This window comes from Sciurus vulgaris (assembly GCF_902686455.1).
Source record: "Sciurus vulgaris genome assembly, chromosome: 11".
Taxonomy (NCBI): domain Eukaryota; kingdom Metazoa; phylum Chordata; class Mammalia; order Rodentia; family Sciuridae; genus Sciurus; species Sciurus vulgaris.
Genome location: NC_136472.1, coordinates 40,291,203 through 40,312,616, shown reverse-complemented (window position 1 = coordinate 40,312,616; position 21,414 = coordinate 40,291,203). Strand labels below are relative to the sequence as shown.

Sequence of the window (21,414 nt, the reverse complement as noted above, 5' to 3'; positions counted from 1 at the left end):
ATTATCTGCCAGCACCGGGACTCTATTCCCCCAGGCCGCTGGAATACGCAGGGCTGCTTTCAGATGGACCCTCGGTCATGTTGAAGTTATCCGGTGACCCTGCTCGTCTGCGTTCCCCTACTGGGGGACCACACCCTGGCCTCCCCGCACTCTCTCGTGTAACCAACTCCAAATTTTGCTAAATGGAGTTGAGTTGGGCTTAAGAGCACATCTAGGCGGGGATGGGGTGGGGGGTGTCTGCGGCTGGGGACGCTCTCAGTTGGAAGTTGGCGGGGCGGGAGCAGCGGGTGCTTCCTTACACTTCCCGGGAACTGGAGGACGTGAGGGAATTTTATCCTGAACATCTGTTGCTTGACAAAGAACTTCCCCGTCTTCCCGCGAGCCCTCCAGTCCCCGGCCCGGTTCGCCTGGGCCCGCCCCTCGCGACGAGAAGGCGGGGAGGGGCCCGAGGCGAAACCCGAGCCGGGTGCCCACCACCCCGGCTGGCGACGTGGCTCCGCGGCCCCGGCTTCCCCCCGGCAGCTCAGCGGCCAATGGGCGCGTGAGCCCGGCCGCCCGAAGCCGCCCGCGCGAGGCCGGGGCGCGCCCCTCGGCGGGGCCCGGGGCGGGCTCTGGCTGCGGCGCCGGCCGTCCCTCCCCCCGGCGGCCCCAGCCCCGCCGCCGCGCCGCGAGCCCCTGCTGCCGAGCCTCCGCTCGCGTCGCGCGCTCCGTGCCTCCCTCGCGGCCGCCCTCTCCTCGGGACCATGGCGCGCGGTGGCAGCCGCCGCCTCCAGGGGCTCGCCCTGGGGCTGCTGCTGGCGCTAGTGCTGGCGCCGCGGGCGCTGCGGGCCAAGCCCACCGTGCGCAAGGAGCGCGTGGTGCGGCCCGACTCGGAGCTGGGCGAGCGGCCGCCCGAGGACAACCAGAGTTTCCAGTACGACCACGAGGCCTTCCTGGGCAAGGAGGACTCCAAGACCTTCGATCAGCTCACCCCGGACGAGAGCAAGGAGAGGCTGGGGTGAGGCCGCGGCCCGGGCCGCGCTGGGGGCGACACAGGTGCTCGCGGCGCCACTGGGCGGGAGCCACGCGGGACCTCAGTGGCAAAGTGAAAGCGAAATAGCGCGCGTGGCTCCGAGCGTCCGGGCCAGCCCGCCTGGCGGCGCGGCGCCGGCAAAGTTGCCTGCAGGCGCCGGGACCCCGCGTGGAGATCGCTGCCACGCCCCGGCCCGGTGGCTTCCCGCGGGGAGTCGAGAACGTGGCAGCTGCCGCGGAGCCAGGACCCAGAGAACCCGCCCCCTCTCTTCGGTTGCATCAGAAGGGAGGGGAGTGTGTGTACAAAAGAAGTTTATCTGCAGTGGCCTTTTAATGGCTTGAGTTCCCCACCCGCTCAGGTTCTAACTCTTACACCCCCGCCCCCAGACCGGGAGTGACCGGGGCCTGAGACACTTGCTAAGAAGGTCTCAAGGACGAACCAAATGGATTAAACGATAAAGTGGCAGGCTAGATGTGGGGCTTGATTCTTGGCCTGTGACTGTGGCTGGGATGTTATTGCCTGATGCCTAATTGTCCCATAAATCTGGTGTATGGGTGTAAAAATACCGTTGTCAAGAAATGGGGAACTGGGGATAAGAGATGCGGCCGGGGGGGGGGGGGGGGTGAGGGCATGCACAAGTAGAAACCGGTCCCCTAATTTGTTTCTAGCAGATATCCCCAAGGCATCCAGTGCTTTGGCAACTGTTTGTTAGGGACAGAACGCTGGAGAGTGGCCATTGGTGGTGGATCGTGAACTTAGATGTGGAATCAGAAACCAAACATGAGAAACAAAACTTTGATACATCTCAGTGCACCCCTCCCTAGGCCCCGGAGGAGACACTTGGGTATTGTGCAGAATTATCTGGAAATCCTTCCACAGAGGGACAGCAGCCAGCATGGGCCCAGATGGAGGCAGAGTTGGGGAGGGACATAGACTGCCCACTGGGCAGCAGGCTTCCAAAACCCTGCTCCTGGGGGTGGAGGATCTTCATGTTCTGCTGTAATAAAAGGAACACAGCCATCCCTGTGCTCATGGGGCCACCAAAGGCCAATGTGTGTAGTTAGAATATGAGGATAAATGATACCTATTGTGAGGTGCACCATCTGCCTGTTGTGATAAAAAGATCTTTGAACTTCAAAGTCACCTCCAAACAAGTACCTTTTATTTAGCAGAGAAGTACTTTCTCTTCTTGTTTAGGACTTAACAATAGGGGCCATTGATTAAATTCAGACTATTGTATTGCTTTGAGGCACTTGGAGACTGATTTATTCTGGGGCCCTGAGTGGCAACCACGCTGCATTGTTGCTGGAGAGGAAGGAGGGGGAGGAATGGGAGTAACTTTGGGTCCTTTGGTCTCATTTATTGCCTTCATTATGTGGTCAGCCTAATGGCTAGAGCAAGTGCTGGTGGAATTGGCAGGGTTTGATCTTTGTGTGAAAACCTTGACTTCTTCCATTTATTCATACCACAAACATTGGAATGGCTATTGTGTACCAGGCGCCACATTTGTTATCTAGCATGAAACCTCATGTTGTAGGCCTCAGTGTGCTTATATTTAAATGTGGAGGACAGGCAGATGCTGTACCTAATTGCGATGGTGGCATGTACAAACTCCAGCAGCAAGTCCTTCAAGGAGAAGGCACCCTAAGATTTCAGATTGGAGAGAGGGACTTGGTGACTTGGAGCTGTCACCTGATCAGAGCTTGTGAGATGAATCAGAAGTCGTCAGGCATTCTTGAAGATAGCTCAGCCCATTTATAAAGGTTTTGAACTCTGCTCTGGCCATGAGGGATGTTAGGTCCCTGAAGGGGCAGAGAAGAAATGAGGTGGGAGTAGGGGAACCAAGGGCAGAGCGGGAGGGACTTCAGTGTGATGGAGATTAAGTACTATCCTGAATGTGGTTGAGATGTCATAATCACTCAAACTTGTTAGGAGAAGACTGGTGGTAGGGTGCAGAGCATAACCCAGGCACAGATGGGGATGCCGGGGCAGGGGGAGGTGACGAAAGCCTGAATCTGGAGTTCCCGTGGCCCAAGAGGATGCATCTTGACACACGTGGCAGCTCTTGCTTTTGACTCAGTGTTGGGGAGAGGAGACCAAGGATGGCATCTGGGTCTCTGGCCTGAGCCACCAGATGGGCAGTAGGTGGGATGGGGCTTTTGGAAATTACCGGACCAGTTCCCAGCAAGTCTAGGCTGCCGGGGGTCTACTGGCTGGATCTAGGCAGCTTTGTCTCCACCATCTGAACATCAGTTCTAAAATTCTGACCATTCTATAGCCCCTCGAAACACATGCAGTTTCAAAATGCCTTATGTAATCCTAGGGAAAAATGTAAATTACTTGCTGCTTTAAAAATCTGTATGATTTCCCACACAGACCCCAATTTTTTTTTTAAACACCCAATTGGGCAACTTTGTGTGACAGCTGTCAGGGGATCTCCCAGTTGCAATTGGCCCTCCTGGTGGCTCATTTCTGTTACTTGCTCAGTGTCTATGGACTTTCCATCCACCCAGATCTAGATTATTGTCTTTAGTGAGGAAAAGCACACCTCCTCGTCTTTGTTCCTCACAACATTCCTTGTGAAGTAAGTGTTCCAACTTACAGATGGGGAAACTGAGGCTCAGAGTATCAAGTTATTTGCCCAAGGTCTCAAATAATGGCACTGGAGCCAGAATAAGGATCCAGGTGTTCTGCTTAAAGCATTCAGTTTTGTATATATCACATCTGCCTTCCCTAGTATCTTATTCTTTTTTAAAATTTTTTTACATATTTATAAAATACCTTTATTTTATTTATTTATTTTTATATGGTACTGAGGATCAAACCCAGTGCCTTACATGTGCTAGGCAAGCGCTCTACCACTGAGCCACAACCCCAGCCCAGTATTTCATTCATTTTTAAAAATTTTTCAATTTATTTTTATTTTTACAAGTATCTCACTCTTGAGATTTTTTTTCAAGAGAGAGGTCAAAATCTTATTTAGTCTTCCAACGAACAGTTATTGAGCTCCTACTATGTGTCAGGCTGAGCTATGTCCTGGAGGTTCATTTGCATAAATTGGATGTACCCATTCCTCAAAGGAAGGCTGTATGGTCTAATGTCCTTAGCTTTTTGCTGGCCTGAGATTTTGCTTCTTAGTAGCTTTGAGTAGCCAACAGGCATGTCACCACTGTGTTCCCAGGATTGGAGCAGTGCCTGACACACAATAGCTGGGATTAACACTGCACAGTGTTGAAAAACTTTTGCTGTGTCTGTCTGGAATTTCCTGTGGGGAAGCCTGAAGATGCTTGAGGCTTGAGATCTGTTAAAATTGGGAATGAAGGGGCACCATAAAGGTGCTAGTAGCATTCATACCTTCCCTTTGCTGAGAAAGAGGAGCTTGACCAAGCTCCCTGGGTTCAGGTAGGAGATGTTGACTTTGATTATCACCCCACTGCCCCCCTACCCCATTCCTTTACCCTCTCCCTAAAGGTATTAGTTATGGGAGATCAAACCATCAAGCTATACTGATGAAGAACTAAGGAATTCACTTCCCATTTTAATTAATCAAAGATTAACTGCCAATCAGAACTTCAGTTGCCAAGAAAATTTTACCACTGAAGTTAATAGAATTCTAGCCTCAAAAAAAAAAAAAAAAAAGAAAAAGAAAAAGAAAAAGTCATAGTTGGCCAGTATGACCTCATCCCAGGTAATGAACTGCTAGGGCAAAACTTTTGTAGACATTAGAAATAACTTAGGAATGTGTTTGAAGTTCCCTACAGAAATGGTGTTCCTAGCTTGGGACCATCTGGCTTAGAGATGGACACATGGTAAGTTTCCAACCTGAAGTTTGCTTTGGACTAGCCATAAGGATACTTCAGTGGAGTCCAGTGGGAAGTCACTGGAACTTGGGCCAGTTGGCCCAAGGGAGTTGGAATGCTCCAGGAAGGACAGATAGATTTCATCTTCTAGGTCAACTCCAATCAGTTGGCAGTGGTGAGAATAATTCTGAGGCCGTATCCAGGTTTGTCAGGACAGAGGGGCACGATCCATTAGTAATGTCTGTAATGGGCAGCAGTTGAGGTGTGGAGCTGGAGACCCCACTGGCCTGTGGATCTTCACCCAGAGAGCAGGGGAACGTAGGCTTCTGCAGCTGCTCAAGTTTCTGGAATAGGTTCCATGACATGTCTTTCATCTCTGACATTTTATACTTTGTCCAGTAAGATATGATTACCTGTTTCAAATTCCAAGTCTTTGATTTCAAGGTGGTAGGACATTAAAAAAAAAAAAAAATTGCTTATCTTATGATTTACATAGAATTTTCAAATTTTTTGCCTTGGACCTGGAGCCCCCCAAAAATGAGTCCTTATTCAGATTATACTAAATACTATCTGTGTGATTTTGAAAAAGTCATTGCATTTCTCTGGGCCTCAGTTTCCATTATTCTAAAATGAGGGAGTTGGAATGCTCCAGGAAGGACAGATAGATTTCATCTTCTAGGTCAACTCCAATCAGTTGGCAGTGGTGAGAATAATTCTGAGGCCGTATCCAGGTTTGTCAGGACAGAGGGGCACGATCCATTAGTAATGTCTGTAATGGGCAGCAGTTGAGGTGTGGGAGAAAGGCATATCATTCTTGGAAATGATTCATTTTAAGACTTTTTCCAGCACCACTGGATCACTGATTCTATTTTAGTAATTTATGTACTTTTAGATGGTGCAAGTATTTGATCTTTTGCTGGACCAAGATCACACATGCCTTTATAATAATCTTGTGGGGTTTTTTTTTTTTTTTTTTTTTTTCCCTTTTACTATAGGAAGATTGTTGATCGAATTGATAGTGATGGGGATGGCTTTGTTACCACTGAGGAGCTGAAAATTTGGATCAAACGGGTGCAGAAAAGATACATCTATGATAATGTGGCGAAAGTCTGGAAGGATTATGATAGAGACAAAGATGATAAAATTTCCTGGGAAGAATACAAACAAGCCACCTATGGATACTATCTGGGTAAGAGGAGATAGCACCCAGCTGGGGTCCAGGGAACAACCTTCTTTTGGGAGATTTGCAACTCTGTCATCATGCCCACCCCTTTTGTGAGGTGGCATAGCCTCCCAAACAGAACCTGTTGCGAACAATCCCCTCTGCCTACTGAGAATGGACTGAATTGCTGACCTTGAAATCCTTCCTGGATTTGTGGGGGAAGGTGTGAGGAACTACTAAATCCACTAGATCGCTGCCCTACTTGAAGTTACATCTAAGAGATGCACACAGAAAAGAAAGCAGAAAGGAAATATATCTGTAATAGAGTTTTGAACCATTGGTAAATTTTAGGTAACAAAAATGGAGTGTTCTGGAGCAGTCAGAGAAGGGGAAATGGTTTTCTGGTGGAGGGTGGTTTGGGAACTGGGTCTTGAAGAATGGACTTTTATTTGGAGAGACAGAGACCTGTGGGGAAAGTAGGGGGTAGAGCAGAGATACAGTACTGCATTCAGTGAGGGGTGGAATTTGGATTTAAGACAAACTAGATTGGGGTAATGAGGCAGGAGTGTGGTGCAGAGGTACAGGGCACAAACCCTCTTGTTGCCTGGTAGAGACAGCAAGGAGACAGGCCTCAAGAGAACCAAAGACACACATGTGCTCAAAATGCAGGAGACAGTGAAAGCCAGGTAGAAGCATTTAGACAAGATAGGGAACCAGGGAGTCTGTGTACATTTTAGATCAAAGACTGTATTGATGAAAGCAGAGTTCTGCAAAAAGAAGCACAGTATTGTACGGTCTAAAGCTTATGCTCTTAACCATTTGCACGAATGTCCCTAATAAGCTGTTAGGGCCTTTATGAAGGGATGACTTGAAGGGACAGATACTAGAGGCATTCCGAAATAAAATGTTTTAAAGAACTCAGTAGGTCAGGACCTTTTGTCCAGTGTGTAATGTTTGGCATTTCTACATACATCCTGCAGGAAACCCTGCAGAGTTCCAAGATAGTTCCGATCACCACACCTTCAAAAAGATGCTGCCACGTGATGAGAGAAGGTTCAAGGCTGCAGACCTCGATGGGGACCTCACAGCCACTCGGGAAGAGTTCACTGCCTTTCTGCACCCTGAGGAGTTTGAGCATATGAAGGAAATTGTGGTCTTGGTGAGATCAATGAAGAGCCTGGGCTAAGAAAAAACCCAGGAAAATGCTGCCCCTCAACTTGTCCCTTCATCCACAGAGAGACATTTTTTAGCCTAAAGAGAATTGGAGAAGGAATCTGAAGTTAAATGTGTTGAATGCTTATGTACCCAGGAAGTTAGTGCAAGCTGGCTGCTATAACAAATAGCCGCCAATCAAAATCATTTAACATGATCACAGCTTTTTTCTTACTTACACCAAGTCCTGTACAGATGGTCCCACTCCTAAGCAATTCCCTAAGCACCATCAGGTCAGGCTCCTTCCATCTTGGGCTCTGCCCTTGTGACTTCAAGGTCATCCTGATAATGACCAGGTGGCAGACAAAGGAAAGAAAGGGAATAAAGAGAAAGTATCGTTGGTCTTTACTCTTCTGGCCACATCTCTTCCACTTAGGTTCCTGTGGCCCCTTCTAGATATGAAGAGACTGCGAAATAGAGTGTTGGTTTGTGCCCAGGAAGAGCAGATGGGTTTAGTGAGCAACTAGCTACTCTCCAGCCATTTTTTTAGCTTTGAGGGAATTAGAAAAAAATTCTGAAATGAAATGCACTGGATTGTTAAAACTGTATGGACTTAAGGTAGAATGCTGGCTTAAAACGATGCTATTCTTAAAGATGGGTCTTTGGAGGATGAGTAGACCAGATGCTAGGGCTTGAGGGATGAGTGTGCTTATAAGGCCTCTCTGAGTCACCACTTTCCACAGTGACTTTTTGGGTCCCAGGTGTCCATTTTCCATAACAATTAAATGAATGTCATCACCTGTTTCCTGGGCAGATGTCCTGAGCCAGTCTAGTTGCTTTTTTCAGAAGCAGCTTGGGATTGTTTTAGTTATCCAGGCGGGGAGGGGTCCACTCTTGCCTCATGCTCCAGCTCATGCTCAGGACCCCAGGACTGGGCAATGACTTTAAGAATCATTTCTCTGAACTGCCCAATATCTGTTTAGTGACAACTAATTTGCCACAGGACAGTGAAGATGGAATTATCCACAAGTGTATAGATTGCACGCCTTTAAGATTAGTGCTGTGTGGGATTGTGGCTCAGTGATTGAATGCTTGCCTAGCATGTATGAGGCACTGGGTTCAGTCCTCAGCACCACACAAAAACAAATAAATAAAATAAAGGCATTGTATTCATTTACAACTAAAATATATATGTATATGTATTATATGTACATATATATTTTTATATATATATAAAGATTAGTGCTGTGCTCTTGGGTTGGCTATTTTCTTTGACTTTTGATATCTTTCAAGTTGCTGTGCCAAAGAACAGTAAATTCATTTAATTATTGACCTGGCAAAATATCTAATTAGGAAGTCAAATATACTCATTACAGAGTAGAATACATTCAGAAGTCAGATATACTTTTATTTTTTATTTGTGGGTTCATATTTCTCTGACAACAATTCAGTGTTCCTAGTCCTGGTAGCCCTGGAATCTTTTTGTTATCAGCCAATCCAGTGGTCTCACAGATCCCCCAGAGTTTGATTGGATGGTGGAGATTGCTTGGGCAGGCAGGACTTCCTGATGGGGGACGGGGAGTAGGGACAGAATCCATTGTCTGTTTTAACAGGTAAACTAATGCCTGGGCAGGTAAGGGAATGAGCCTGAAGTCACCAAGCATTAGGCCATGAAAGCTGGACATTAGAATTCTCAGCTCAGAGCACATGGCCAACTTACATTCTGTTTTCCCCTTTGCTTCCTAGGAAACTCTGGAGGACATCGACAAGAATGGGGATGGGTTTGTGGACCAGGATGAGTACATTGGTGAGTGCCGGCCTGGAGTTGCTCACTGTCCTCCTAGGGCACCTTTTCTCCACCCATGGGCCTGGGTATTTTTCCCAGACATCTCTTACAGCAGCAGCTGCAAGTCTGATAGTGTCCTGCTGGGACTTCCCAGTGGGGAGGGCTTTCCATCCCACTTGTCACATCAGCCCCCATGGTGCTATGTCAGGGGAGCATTATCGAACCTCATTCAGTGGAGAAGAGATGAAAAGGCTGGTCCTACCATGGACTGGCCGGCAGTTAGCCCAATGGCTCTCAGGTACCTTCATCACAATGCCTCATTTTACCATTGGAAAGTGGGATTGGAGTGAGGATGGAGCAGACAGGGTTAGGGGAAGACTCTAGAATCAGACTGTGTGGGCCCAGCCTAGAAGCCCTGAGTAGATGCAGCTATGGTCAGTAGAACTGTTTATGAATCTGAGCTCTCTGCAGGAAGGTATCCTTTTCAGAGATCAAATCTTCTACAAAGTGCCCAGTTGTCCAATGACATAGCCATTTTGTGCCTCCCATTTTCCATCCTGTGGTTGTTCCATGCCTAGCATTGAGATCTAAAGAGGTTCCCTTAAGCAGCGTTGAGAAGTACATTTTCGGGTCACCGTGAGCACTGGCTGGCTAAAGCTCAAGTTTTCACTGGCGTCAGAAGCCATCATTGCTGGTTAAGCCCTCCCTGGTAGCTCAATTTCCCCTCCAAGCATAAAGGTCTGGAGCAGGCAATAAGTAAATGTCCATTTTGCCCCAGAACCTGCTAAGGCACATGGCTTCAACTACATACTGATGGGAATATCTGTTCCCATCTCACTCAAGCTGAAAACTGGACAATCAATTGATTGAGGTGTTGACCTATGGAAGAGCAATGGGATAATATAATTTTCATGTGCATATTTAATAGAAGCAGTTAATTATCTTTCTGTGTAAACCTAGAGCCCAAGTTGCCTTCACTCTCTGGTGGTGTGGTTGTATTATTTTGCCACCTCATATAAAAGACGTGTACCTTTGGTAATGATAAGCAAAGTTTGTGCTAATCATTAGAAATTATATATGGTTCCGAGAACTGAACACTTGCCTGTCTGTCATTGGTAACAGGTAGCTCTTGCCTCAGTAATTAAAGTGATCTTGGTGGCACTACCCTTGTGGAATAAATGATGCCGACAGCTACCTTGTTGCATAATCAGATGCGCCTTTCACTTGCTGGGTACATGTGAGAGGGAAGTGTTCAGAGCTTTGGAGGTCTGACTGTGACAGTGGTGATAGGATTAGACTGACAGAAAAGGCCGACTGATAAAAAAAGCAAACAATGTAGCGCTTTCGATTAGAAGCGTGTACTCTTCCAGGTCCTCCTGAACTCTGCATTGAAATGGTGCAAGTCAGGGGCAGAACTCTGAGTGGTTCTGCCTAAAAGAAATGTTCCATTCTTTACATCAAGCAGAGAAGGAGGTAGGGGCATTGTACATGAAAATTGAATTTCTAGTGACTTGTAGTCAGAAAGACCTAATGTATTAGCTTGTCTAGCAGTTGATTTCTTTTCATTTCTGGGACAGCCTCCTCTTCAGGCAGGGATGAATGGGAAACTAGTGATGGTGTGGTATAATGGAAAGGGCACTGGAATCAAGAGGCCTGGGCTTCTCCACTTAATGGCTCCATGACCCCCAGAGAGTCATGTAATCACTCTAAGCCTCAGTTTCCCAGTCTGCAAAATGGGAATACATAGAATCCATCCTTGCAGAATTGACTGAAGTACAAATTAGCTAATATGTGTCACAGCCCTGTGAACATCAAGTGTGGGCTTCCTCTTTTGCCCTCATTCACTCCCTGCTTCTTTTACCACCTGACAGTTTTCCCTATATTGAAATTTTATTACAAAGAGTTTTTCTCTCTATGTTGAAACTTTATTGCAAAGTTTTTCTATATTGAAAATTTATTATAAAGAGTTTTTCCTTATATTGAAACTTTATTACAGAGAACTTTTCTTTACATTGGATTTTCATTACAGAGTTTCTTTTCTGTATTAAAACTATTTATTTATTTTATTTTTATTTTTTTTGCGGTGCTGAGGTTTGAACCCAGAGCCTTGTGCTTGTGAGGCAAGCACTCTACCAACTGAGCTATATCCCCAGCCCCTTGTATTGAAACTTTTAAATGACCTGACATTTCTAAACTGTGCTCCCATCAAAGACAAACTGCCTGCAGTTCAGACTTTTTTCTAAGAACAAGTGGCAGAACGAGCAATGTATCAACATTTCATTCTAACTTTTTCTTTTTCCTGCTAGTTTGGAAATGGGGATGATCGTCTGTCTTATGGAATTGTTATAAGGATGGAAATAAAATGATATGTGAAAGCCCTTGGGAAATGACATAAATGACAATAGTCATAAACAAAGAGGCTAAGTGGGTCGAAAGCAGAGTGCCGTGCTCCTGTGTAGCCTCAAGCTCAGACTTGTTGTGGTTTATAGGGAGGCTCTTCCTGTTCTCCTCTATAAATTGGGAGTACCAACTGCACCTAGTTCATACGGTTGTTAGGGAATCAGATGGGGAAAAAAAAAAAGGTGTGGGAACACTTTGTTATCCTGACTGTAGAAAATGCTCCTAAGTGGTCATTATTACTAGTTTTCACCTTTATTGTGCCAATTTGGGTTACAGAGCTTTCACATAAATAGACCATTTGATCTTCCTAATAACCTTGTGATTTATTAATTAATATCTCCATTTTACAGGCATGGCCACTTCCCATTCTCACAGACAGACAAATTTAAGACCCATTCACTAAACTAAGTAATCTAATTCCATTTACAAAACTAAGTCATGAGTCAAGGTTCACTTCCTGGATCCTAATCTCAGGTCTTCCTATTCCACCATGTGGCCTTAAGAGTGGATAAATCTTGGCATTATTATCACCAAGAAACTGCCCACCAGCTGTTTGAGTTAGGTCTCTTGATGAGGCTGAGGATGCAGCTCAGTGGTGGAGTGCTTGCCTCCTGTGCCTGAGGCCCTGGTTCCATCCCCAGCATCACCAAACATAATGACACTAAGAGTTGGGTCTCCTGATTGGTTATCACCCTTCCAGAACCTCAGGGGGTCAAGTGTTTTGACTTCTACCTACCCTTTTGAACAATTTCCCTTCTAGCGGATATGTTTTCTCACGAGGATAATGGCCCTGAGCCAGACTGGGTTTTGTCTGAACGGGAACAGTTCAGTGACTTCCGGGATCTGAACAAGGATGGGAAGCTGGACAAAGATGAGATTCGCCACTGGATCCTCCCTCAAGATTATGACCATGCCCAAGCCGAAGCCAGGCACCTGGTATACGAGTCGGATAAGAACAAGGTAGTTCAAATGTTTGGGGTCATTGATTGATGGGTGACAGTTTACATAAGATTGCTTTGTTTGTGTCTGGTGATAACACCGGCCCTCGTGGCCCTGTTTTGCTGACTTCCTGTTCTTGCCCTACAGTAGAGACCAGGCCATGGTAGCCCACAGTGGGCTCAGTGGGCCTAGACTCTTCTGGATAGCCAGCTGCAAGCACAGACTCATTAAGTCACACCTTTCAGGACTGAAGAAGCAGCAACTCTGTTTGATATAGGCAGGGCATGGAATTAAAGCAAAACATGCCTGCCCTAAGACAAGCTAATTCATCCATTCATTCAGTCACCAAATGTTTATCAGACTTCTGGGATATGTCAGGCACAAGGAAGCCTGTCCCACACAGCCCAGACACCCTCAGGCAAGCTCCCACTTCTCTTTCTAATTCCAGTACTTTACTATCTATCAATATTAAAATAGATAAACATGATTAATAAAAAGTCCTGCATCATCACACTCTGCTAGTTGCCCCAAATTTTCAGGTTATTCAGGTTAGTTAGGTTATGCAGCTAGACTATAAAAGGGAAGTGGAATTCTTCAGGGCCTGTTTCCAGCATGTTTGCACTGCTTATGGTTATAAATGGATTCTAGCTTCTGAAATTACTCAGGGACCTACCTGATGTACTTTCACGCAGCTTTTATAGCAAGAGGATGTTACAGTTTGGAATTTTGAAGTGCAGTAATGGTAGATGAAAGTGGAACCCAGAAGCTTCTGAATTATTCAATGTAGCATTTAAAACATTGCAAATCAATGAAATAACATGGGCCTCATGCTGAACGATCTGCTCGCAGTTACAGAGCTCCTCCCTCTCTTCTGCAGGATGAGAAGCTAACTAAAGAGGAAATTCTGGACAACTGGAACATGTTTGTTGGAAGCCAAGCTACCAATTATGGAGAAGATCTCACAAAAAATCATGATGAACTTTGATAGACATATTATAATGTGGCAGATGGTGATAGGTTTTCACTTACTGTCTTGGTTGGTTGCTACAGTGGTCTAATTTACAGTAGTTGTGTCCCCAGAAAAGCAAGTTTATACCTCAGATTGGGATAAAGATTATTTTTCACTCAGTATTTACTGGAAAATGGTCATCACTATTTTTCAGTAAGATTTCTCTCAAAGCACATTAAAGTCTTGGCAAATAGTTATTATGCATGGGGATACATTGCTGCAACATGACTTTTACAGTTTTTTTCCATTAAATTTAAATGAAAAGGGAATAAAACTTGGAAAACCTCTGTTATTCTTACATTGGGAGGGACAGTATATGGAGTGACTGCTACATATTTTAATTATCAATTTTTTTTTTTAATTTGCCACTGGTAAACAGTTGGAAAAGAAAAATTCTAATGAAGTTAAATAGTGGTATTGTCCCAGGTAGCCTTACTTCCGAGCAAGTTTAACGTTTCAGATTCTTTCTTCCTGACTTTTTACTCTGAGCTGTTACTGTAAGTGGTATATAAAACCTCTGTGCATTTTTCTGTACAGACCTGCCAGTGTACACAGTAAATCCACTTTTTTTTTTTTTTTTAAATTAACTAAGAAGTAATCAAGGAAGATAATGTGAACACGAAAGGAATTTTAGAGGTAGGGAAAAGATGAATGTCAGGCATTTGCAGAACTATAGGAAAATGGTAAACACTTTAAATATACTTGAGAAAATTTTCTTGACATGTAAATGAGGTAGGTCTGATCTCTGAAATAGTGAATAGAAATACGATCCATTTCCTCCATGATCCTGAATTGGAATGAGGCCCGGGGGTCCCAAGGAAGCAAAATGTAGTGGAATTCCTCAGTGAAGGTGAATCTGCCATCCTCGGATCTGCCCCCAGGATTGTTGGCCCCTGGGATTAGGACAGTGACTTTCCCAGCCATTGACTGGATTGGCAGAAATGATGACTACAGGTTGAAATTCCACCTTGTGAGTAGGAAGTGAATGAAATAAAGGATTCCGTGAGGATTTTCTACTGTGTCCTGTGGTGTTTGACTTCACATAGACTATTCATGACATCATTATTCATATAGAATTAAACAGTGCAATGGGAGACCATGAATAAGATTATAAAGTTTCTGGGTTTTTTAAAAATCCAATGACTAGAATGTCCAGAATATATCCATATTTGCTAATTTGATTAATCTATACTTAACATCCTTCTTTCTCTATGCAGTTAGGGTATTTGCAGGTCATATTTCTAAGACGGGTTTCAATTGGAAAATCCAGATGTCTTAATAGACCCTAGAGGATCTGATCCCTACTGTCCTCATCTGCCTTATCTCCTTACCCTCTTCCTTTTGTATCCCACCCCATATTCCATATTGCAGCCTCAGACTTTCTGTTTCTCAACACACCAATGTCATTCCCAGGACAGGACCTTTGCACCTGCTGCCCCCTCAGATTCAGATCACCCATTCCCCCACATCCTCAGGTAATGGATGTGACCTCCTCAGCGAGGCCTCCTCAGTGACCCCACTACTTAAAGCAGTCCCCACTTGAGTCCCTAGCTCATATCTCTGTCTTATTTTCTTCTGGTTGGCATTAACATTAGTATTTGTTTCCCATGGCCACCATCCAAATCACAGCCACATGAGTGGTCTGCATTGACAAGCTTAACTCTTATGGTTCTGGAGGCCAGAGTCTGAAATCCAAGTGTCAGCAGGGCTGTGTTCTCTCCAAGGGCCCTGGAGAAAAATCTTTCCATGTTTGTTCCAGTGTCTAGTGACACGAGTTGTTCCTAAACTTGTGGCTTTGTCACTCCTATCTCTGTCTCCAACTTCATATGGACTTTCCCTCTTTTCCCCAGATCTCCCCTTGGCATGTCTCTTGTAAAAGCACTTCAATCAGATTTAGAGCACATCTGCATAATCCAGGATCTCATCTTGAGATTCTTAATGACAGTTGCAAAGACCCCTCTTCCATATAGTCATGTTCACAGGTTCTGGGGGTTAGGAGGTAGATATCTTTTGAGGGGCCACTATTCTGCCTTCTCTCATCTGGCCTTGCCTTGTTTGTACATTGCCCCTCTCTCCTAAGTAGGAAAGTAAACTGTGAGAACAGCAGTCTGGTCTGTTTTGTTTACTGTTGTTGACAGACCTAGAAGAGTAGAGTTTGGCATACAATAAATCGTTTGCCCAACAAATAAAGAGACTGGGAGTTTTAATCAAAAGGAATATTCACCAGCAAAGAAAAAAAAAAAAGACCAAAAAACTATAAAAATAGCTAATACTTGCTGAATGGCAAGTTAAGCAATTTGCCCAAGATTCTGTATTCATTTAATAATGTCAGGGCCAGAACTCAAATTCAGATGTTTCTGGCTCCAAAAATCTCTGCAATTTAGCAGTAGGTTGCACTGCTGCTAATCTCTGATTTTCATGTTTTCTCTTTATTTCTTTGTTTACTTCACAGCATATGCTTATGTGGTCAGGAAATGAAAATAACTCCTCTTAACCTAGAAATAGGCTGTTTTTTTTTTTTAAGCAACAAAAACCTGTTTTTGAGAAACTAACATTATATAACCTAAGCATAAGCATAACATTTTTACAAGGTGCTAATATTTTTCCTGAAAAGGGAATACTGTTTGATTTATTAAGTTTTACATAGTAGGACGCTAGATGTATTTGGAACATTAAATTTTTCTTTTCAAGTCAGTGCACACAAGAAGAGTAATCTTCAAAGAGACTTAAGCTTCTGGGGCTAAGTTTAACACTATTTAAAGAAAGAAAACCTTAGCCAGGGGATATAACTGTTAACATGGTGATTTGTAAAACCTTAGATTTCTAATAAGGTCTGACTGTTTCAAGGAAAACATATTTTGTTTCTAGGTAACATTTCAAGTCTGATTATGAACAAATGCTACAAAATTGATCTGTAATGGGAAATACTGTAATGTCACAAGGCATTATTTAATGCTTAATGTGACTGAAAGCATTAATTGCTAGGAGCCATATTCTGTCTAAGCAAAACATGAACACACATTTTGTACCTCTTGTCTCTTCCTGTAGGTTTTTGAAGGAATTCGAGTGTAACAAAAATGTAGTTAGAAAATCTGAAGTACCTGAAGATTTTCTTCACCTGCTTGGTTATCGCGGTTGTCCCCTTGTTAGCAAACGCACAAGTCATATCTGCTCAGAAGTACCCGGCAAACAGGAGCCACATGGCTGCTTATTAGCAGCTCAGCTAAAATATCTTGTGAAGAGTAAAGTAGTAATGGCTGACAATTTTTTTAAAAGTCTCTCCAGATTTATTTTTGCCACTTTATAATAAAATCCTGGCTCTCTCCAAGAACATGCATTTGAGATCTGGCTCGCTGTCTCTGTAGTCTTAAAACAAATTTATAGGGCTAGAATTTCCCAGTAAAATCCAATGAGTGCCATAATATTCTCTGCTTTGGCTCACTCTGAAGTATTAAAAATTTAAGCACCAGAAAGATTATGTCATCAGTTCTTAAACTCATGAGATTTACCCAAATGTGGGATTATTTTTAAAGAAAGCATCTCCCTCTCAATTCTGGCGAGTCCTGGGGGACACACACCCCAGGTGTAAAGCATCCCTCCCCTCACCAGGCATTTTTCTTACTTCTTTCATTTTTCTCACATAAAATAGAAAACAGTGTCTGATTCCCCAGGGAATTGCATCAAAGAAAATAAATATAATAATTGAGTATTTTCCAACCTTGAAGGTGTTTGTCTATATTGAGGGTGCATATTGTGTTTCTGCTAGGATGAATTCTAATAGCTGTATACCAGGCACAATGTCAGTACTTACAGATATTTCTCATGCAACTCTTGCAACTACCCTGTGAGGTTGGTACTTGAAAGAAAGAGAACGGACTGGGTTATGCTAGGTAACAAACAGCCCTATCATCTTAGGGCTTTGAAGCCATAAAAGCTTAATTTTCTGCTTTGGCAAAACAGGCTGTGGGCGGGGCAGTTGTTCATGGCAGCAGTAGTGCATATCCATCGGAAAGCCAAACACAAATAATTAAATGCTGCCTCCTGAAAGTGACCCATGTCATTTTTGCCCACTGACATTGGTCAAAGTAAGTCACATGGCCATATCTAATTTGAAGAGAGCAAGGCAGTGCAATCCTACTGTTGACAGCATGGAACAGTGCCTGCGGTCAGACTACAACATTGTTTTCCCCATTTCACAAGTCAGGGAACTGCAGAGGGAAGTGATGTTCGGAGCCACACAACTCATAAACAAGGTGACTATATAGTTGGTTGTTCAGACCAGGACATCACTGACAATGAAAGAGGATTGTTTTAATCAATATCTCCCCAGATCCTGGGCCACCTTCCCCGCCCATTTTGGGATTTAGAAAGACCCATTTCATTCTTCTGGCTGTGCCTCTCCCATGGTTGAGAAGGACATGGACAAAGGGGTTTTTCTGACTCAGAGCCAGGGCCACCTTTTCTGGATATGCTTCCAAATCCCCATAAGACCCAGAATTCCATGCCCAAGCATCTTCAAGTCTTGGTTGGCCTCTTCCCCAAGTATATCTTCCAAAGGGCAGGCAAAGTAGCAGGTGTATGCACATCGAATTAGAAAGAGTAGCCAAGAGGCAGCTGTCGGGAAGTGAACTCAGTTTGATCATGCAAGCTGGAGTGTCTATATACACTGCAATGATTTGAATGCGTCCCCCCCCACCCCCCCAGCATTCATATGCTGGAATCAAAGTCCCAATGTAATGGTATTAAAAGGTGGGACCCCGCAGAGGGGATTAAGTCATGAGGATTAGTGCCCTTAAAAAGGGCTAGAAAAAACTAGCTAGGCCCCTCTTTTCCCCTGTACTCTTCCATCATGTGAGGACACAACCACAAAACACCATCTTAGAAGCAAAGAACGGTCCTTGCCAGACACCAAGCTGCCCCACGTCTTGATCTTGGACTTTCTAGCCTCACAAACAGTGAGAACTTCCTTCTTATATATTACCCAGTCTAAGGTATTTTGTTATAGCAGCAGGAATGGACTAAATAAAGTATACACCTACATGAAGCCCATTGGGAGAAAGAAAAATGGTGGAGTGACTCATGGATCGTTTGCCAGTTTCACTCCACTCTAGGAATCAAGTATTCGGCTGTGATGCTGGGATAACCAGAACTATTCTGAGAGTACTTAGACACGCAGTTTCCCTGCAGAGAAAGCAGAGGCGGGGTACAAATGCAGGTCTCACTAATGGTGGGGCCCATCGTCTTTGTCATTCCACTACATTGCCTCTGATTAACAGCCTTTTGATAAAACTACCACTACTATTCCAGAGTTTTCAAAGACTGGTGGCATCAGGTTCGCCGCGATGAGATGCATAGCTGGTGACACAGAAAGATGGATTCAAAGACCCAGCTGGATTCAAGTTCTAGCTCTACCAGGCAGAAGTTTCACGGTCTGGGCAGATCACTTTCCTCCTGAGGAGCCTGCCCTGGTTCCACGGTGGGGATAATAATAATAATGGTTACAATGCCCAATCTCAGAGTAGTTATGTAGATGAGGTGAGAGAATGTATGTGGCAATCACTGAAGATGGAGGTGATGTACAAGTACCCGAATTTCTTCTCCCTGACCTGCTTGAGCAGGTCAAATGGCAGAGGTCATAGAGATAATGCCTGCAAACATCAGGCTGCTGGTTAATAGTCTTCCAAGCTTTAGGATAACTGTGTGAAGTATTTTTAAAACCTAAACATTGACCTAGTTGAATTTGAATGGTCTTAATGGCAAAGGAATAGCACTTGGATTTGTTTACATCACAATGAGGATATTCCAAAGCTATTTATATGTGGTAGGGATTTGGAACTCAGTTCCACAGCAGGCCAAGAGTCTCCATTTATTTAAAAGCATTCAGGAGTCCAACTGGAAAAGGTCTTTAGGGATCATGTTTTACAGAGGAAGCAACTGAGGTCGAGAGAGAATAAGCCCACAGGTTTTGGGGGGATCAGGTTGAGGCTGAGGCCAACTTTGAACTGGAGACCCTTCCCCTGCCTCCAACAATTCTCAAAAGCTTCAACATTCTCTTGTGAAAGATGTTAATGATAACACCTGCCATACAGAACAAGATAAGGATCAATTAAGGTCATGACCACAAAGCATTCTGTGGAGGTGACACTCAGTAGCAGTGGCTACCATTTTTGCTATTATCCCAAAGGATGGTCTTGACATATTTCAGCATCAGAGGTTTATTTTATTCATAGTTACTGTTGGCTTCAAGCCATGCCATTAGTGACCGATTGAGTTGATGGATTTAACAGATAAGCATCAAAGGGTTGGGGTTTTTGGTTGTTTTTAAACATAGGAAATGAAGGTGATTTTTCCAGGGCCAAAGTTCACATCCCCACTCCCACCCCAACACATGGGTCACATGATTATTAACTGAAAGAAGCTGAAGACATTTAATGAGTCACATCAGATCAATGATCTCAAGCCTTGGAAAGTATGCGGCCCAGCTGGTGAGATATTGGTAAAGAAACGTGATGTGCGATGCAGAGATGAGTCGTTGGCTTGCAGGAAGTGAATGGGGTTCCTTTGCGGGAGTGGATCCTCCATGGCCACGGGCCGGCCTGGGGCTGAGGGGTGCTGCAGGCTGGAGAGGCAATATTATGTGGTGATTGAGAGCATGGGCTTCTGAGTCCAGTGGCCTCTCTTTGGCTACTTCTTCTACTCTGCAAACTTCACTTTCCTCTTCTGTAAAGGGGAAGCTAGAACAGCACCTGTCTCCTGAGGTTGGTGGTCATGGTCCAAGGGACAAACTGTGCAAAATACTTGGCCCAGGGTCTGATGCAAGGAGGTGATTCATTGACAGAGCTAGATGACTCTTAAAAATCTTTGAAGAAGTTAACAGCCTTTTTTAAAACGCAAAAAAAGTGTATCTAAGAAATCAAAAGAAATTTCAGAGAGAATAATCTAAACTTTATTTTATGAGCAATTCCATGTATAGTGTACATAATTCACACTGAAGCTGGGCTCATCAGCTTTAGAAGGCCCCTTCGGAAGTTTTCGGGAAGGCCTGCTGGCTTGCTGGTGGCTGGATTCACAAAGACGTGGACTGAAGACCCCGTGGTACAGGCCAAAGCATCAAACTGAGCCAACTTAGGATGGCCGAAGAAAAAGCCATGACAGAGGTCATGGTGATCAACTGAGGGTGGCTCCTCAGTGTGCTTAGGTGGAAACAGAGCAAGTCGGTAGTGCACGCTGGAGTGACCCACTTTCTCCACCGCTAAGGCAGCCACTGGGATCTGAGGGAAGCCAATGGGCGAGTGGTAGGTGCACTGACTGGTCACCATGAACCCCACCATGGGGGACGTCAGTAAGCTGGTTTTCAGGCCACAGTACCTAGAAGGTAAAATTACAATGCATGCTCCAGGTTACCATGACACTGTCCCCCAGCCCAAAGGCAGTGTTCTTCAATGGTCAAGGCCCTAGCCCTAAAGGGCCTTACTCAAATCCCAGTTCTGAACCAGGCCTGGTGGCACACACCTGTAATCAAAGTGACTCCAGAGGCTGAGGCAGGAGAATTGCAAGTTTGAGGCCAACCTCAACAAATTAGTGAGTCCCTAAGCAACTTAGCAAGACCCCTTCTCAAAATAAAAATAAATAAATAAATAAAATACTGGGGTTCAATCCCCAGTACCTAAATTAATCAATTGATCAAAATAAATCCCAATTCTGCCATTTAGTAGCTAAATTACCTTAGGCTAGATACTAACTTCTCTGTGCTTTGATCCTTACAATAAACCTCATAGTCTAACTGTGAGAATTAAAAGGTGAATGTATGCCATTTACTATATAAACATTAAACACTGACTTTTCTAATATAATTATGTCCATCTTGTCCTTGCTTCATGATGAAAGAGGCAGGAACTTTGGTGCTAAATGAGAGAGAAAACTCATTTATCAGGTACAATAAGTTATTGTGTCTCATCTCTGCTACTAGATTTCCATCTCTTTAAGGAGAGGAGCTGCGTCTCATTCATTTCTAAAGGTTGTTGAATAGAAATGAATTGGCACTTGTGATCAGACTTGGTGGGCAGTCAGAATAGGACATGGAAAGCATCGTGCTGCGTTCCAGCCCCTTGCCGCCGTCCCACCCATTTGTGATTTAAACATTTTCATCATATC

General features: G+C 44.4%; 2 protein-coding genes across 3 annotated transcripts in view; one reads left to right on the top strand and one right to left on the bottom strand.

The window, feature by feature from the left end:
• The first annotated feature begins 452 nt into the window (after positions 1–452).
• RCN1 (reticulocalbin 1) lies at positions 453–13,830 on the top strand. 2 transcript variants are annotated; one of them, XM_079103095.1, is made up of 6 exons: positions 453–997; positions 5,808–6,001; positions 6,955–7,133; positions 8,873–8,933; positions 12,073–12,272; positions 13,101–13,217. In XM_079103095.1, exons 1-6 carry the CDS (start codon positions 744–746, stop codon positions 13,131–13,133), a joined length of 921 nt encoding a protein of 306 aa, XP_078959221.1. In that variant the 5' UTR covers positions 453–743; the 3' UTR covers positions 13,134–13,217. The 2 variants fall into 2 exon arrangements, with proteins under 2 accessions (XP_078959221.1, XP_078959220.1); XM_079103094.1 differs by having other exon boundaries at positions 456–997; positions 13,129–13,830.
• Positions 13,759–21,414, bottom strand: part of LOC306639477 (uncharacterized protein) — a 186,621-nt gene continuing 178,965 nt past the window's right edge. The window contains exon 3 of the mRNA XM_079103098.1: positions 13,759–20,628. Coding sequence (XP_078959224.1) covers positions 20,244–20,628 — 385 coding nt within the window. The 3' untranslated portion in view covers positions 13,759–20,243. The remainder of the gene's footprint in view (positions 20,629–21,414) is intronic.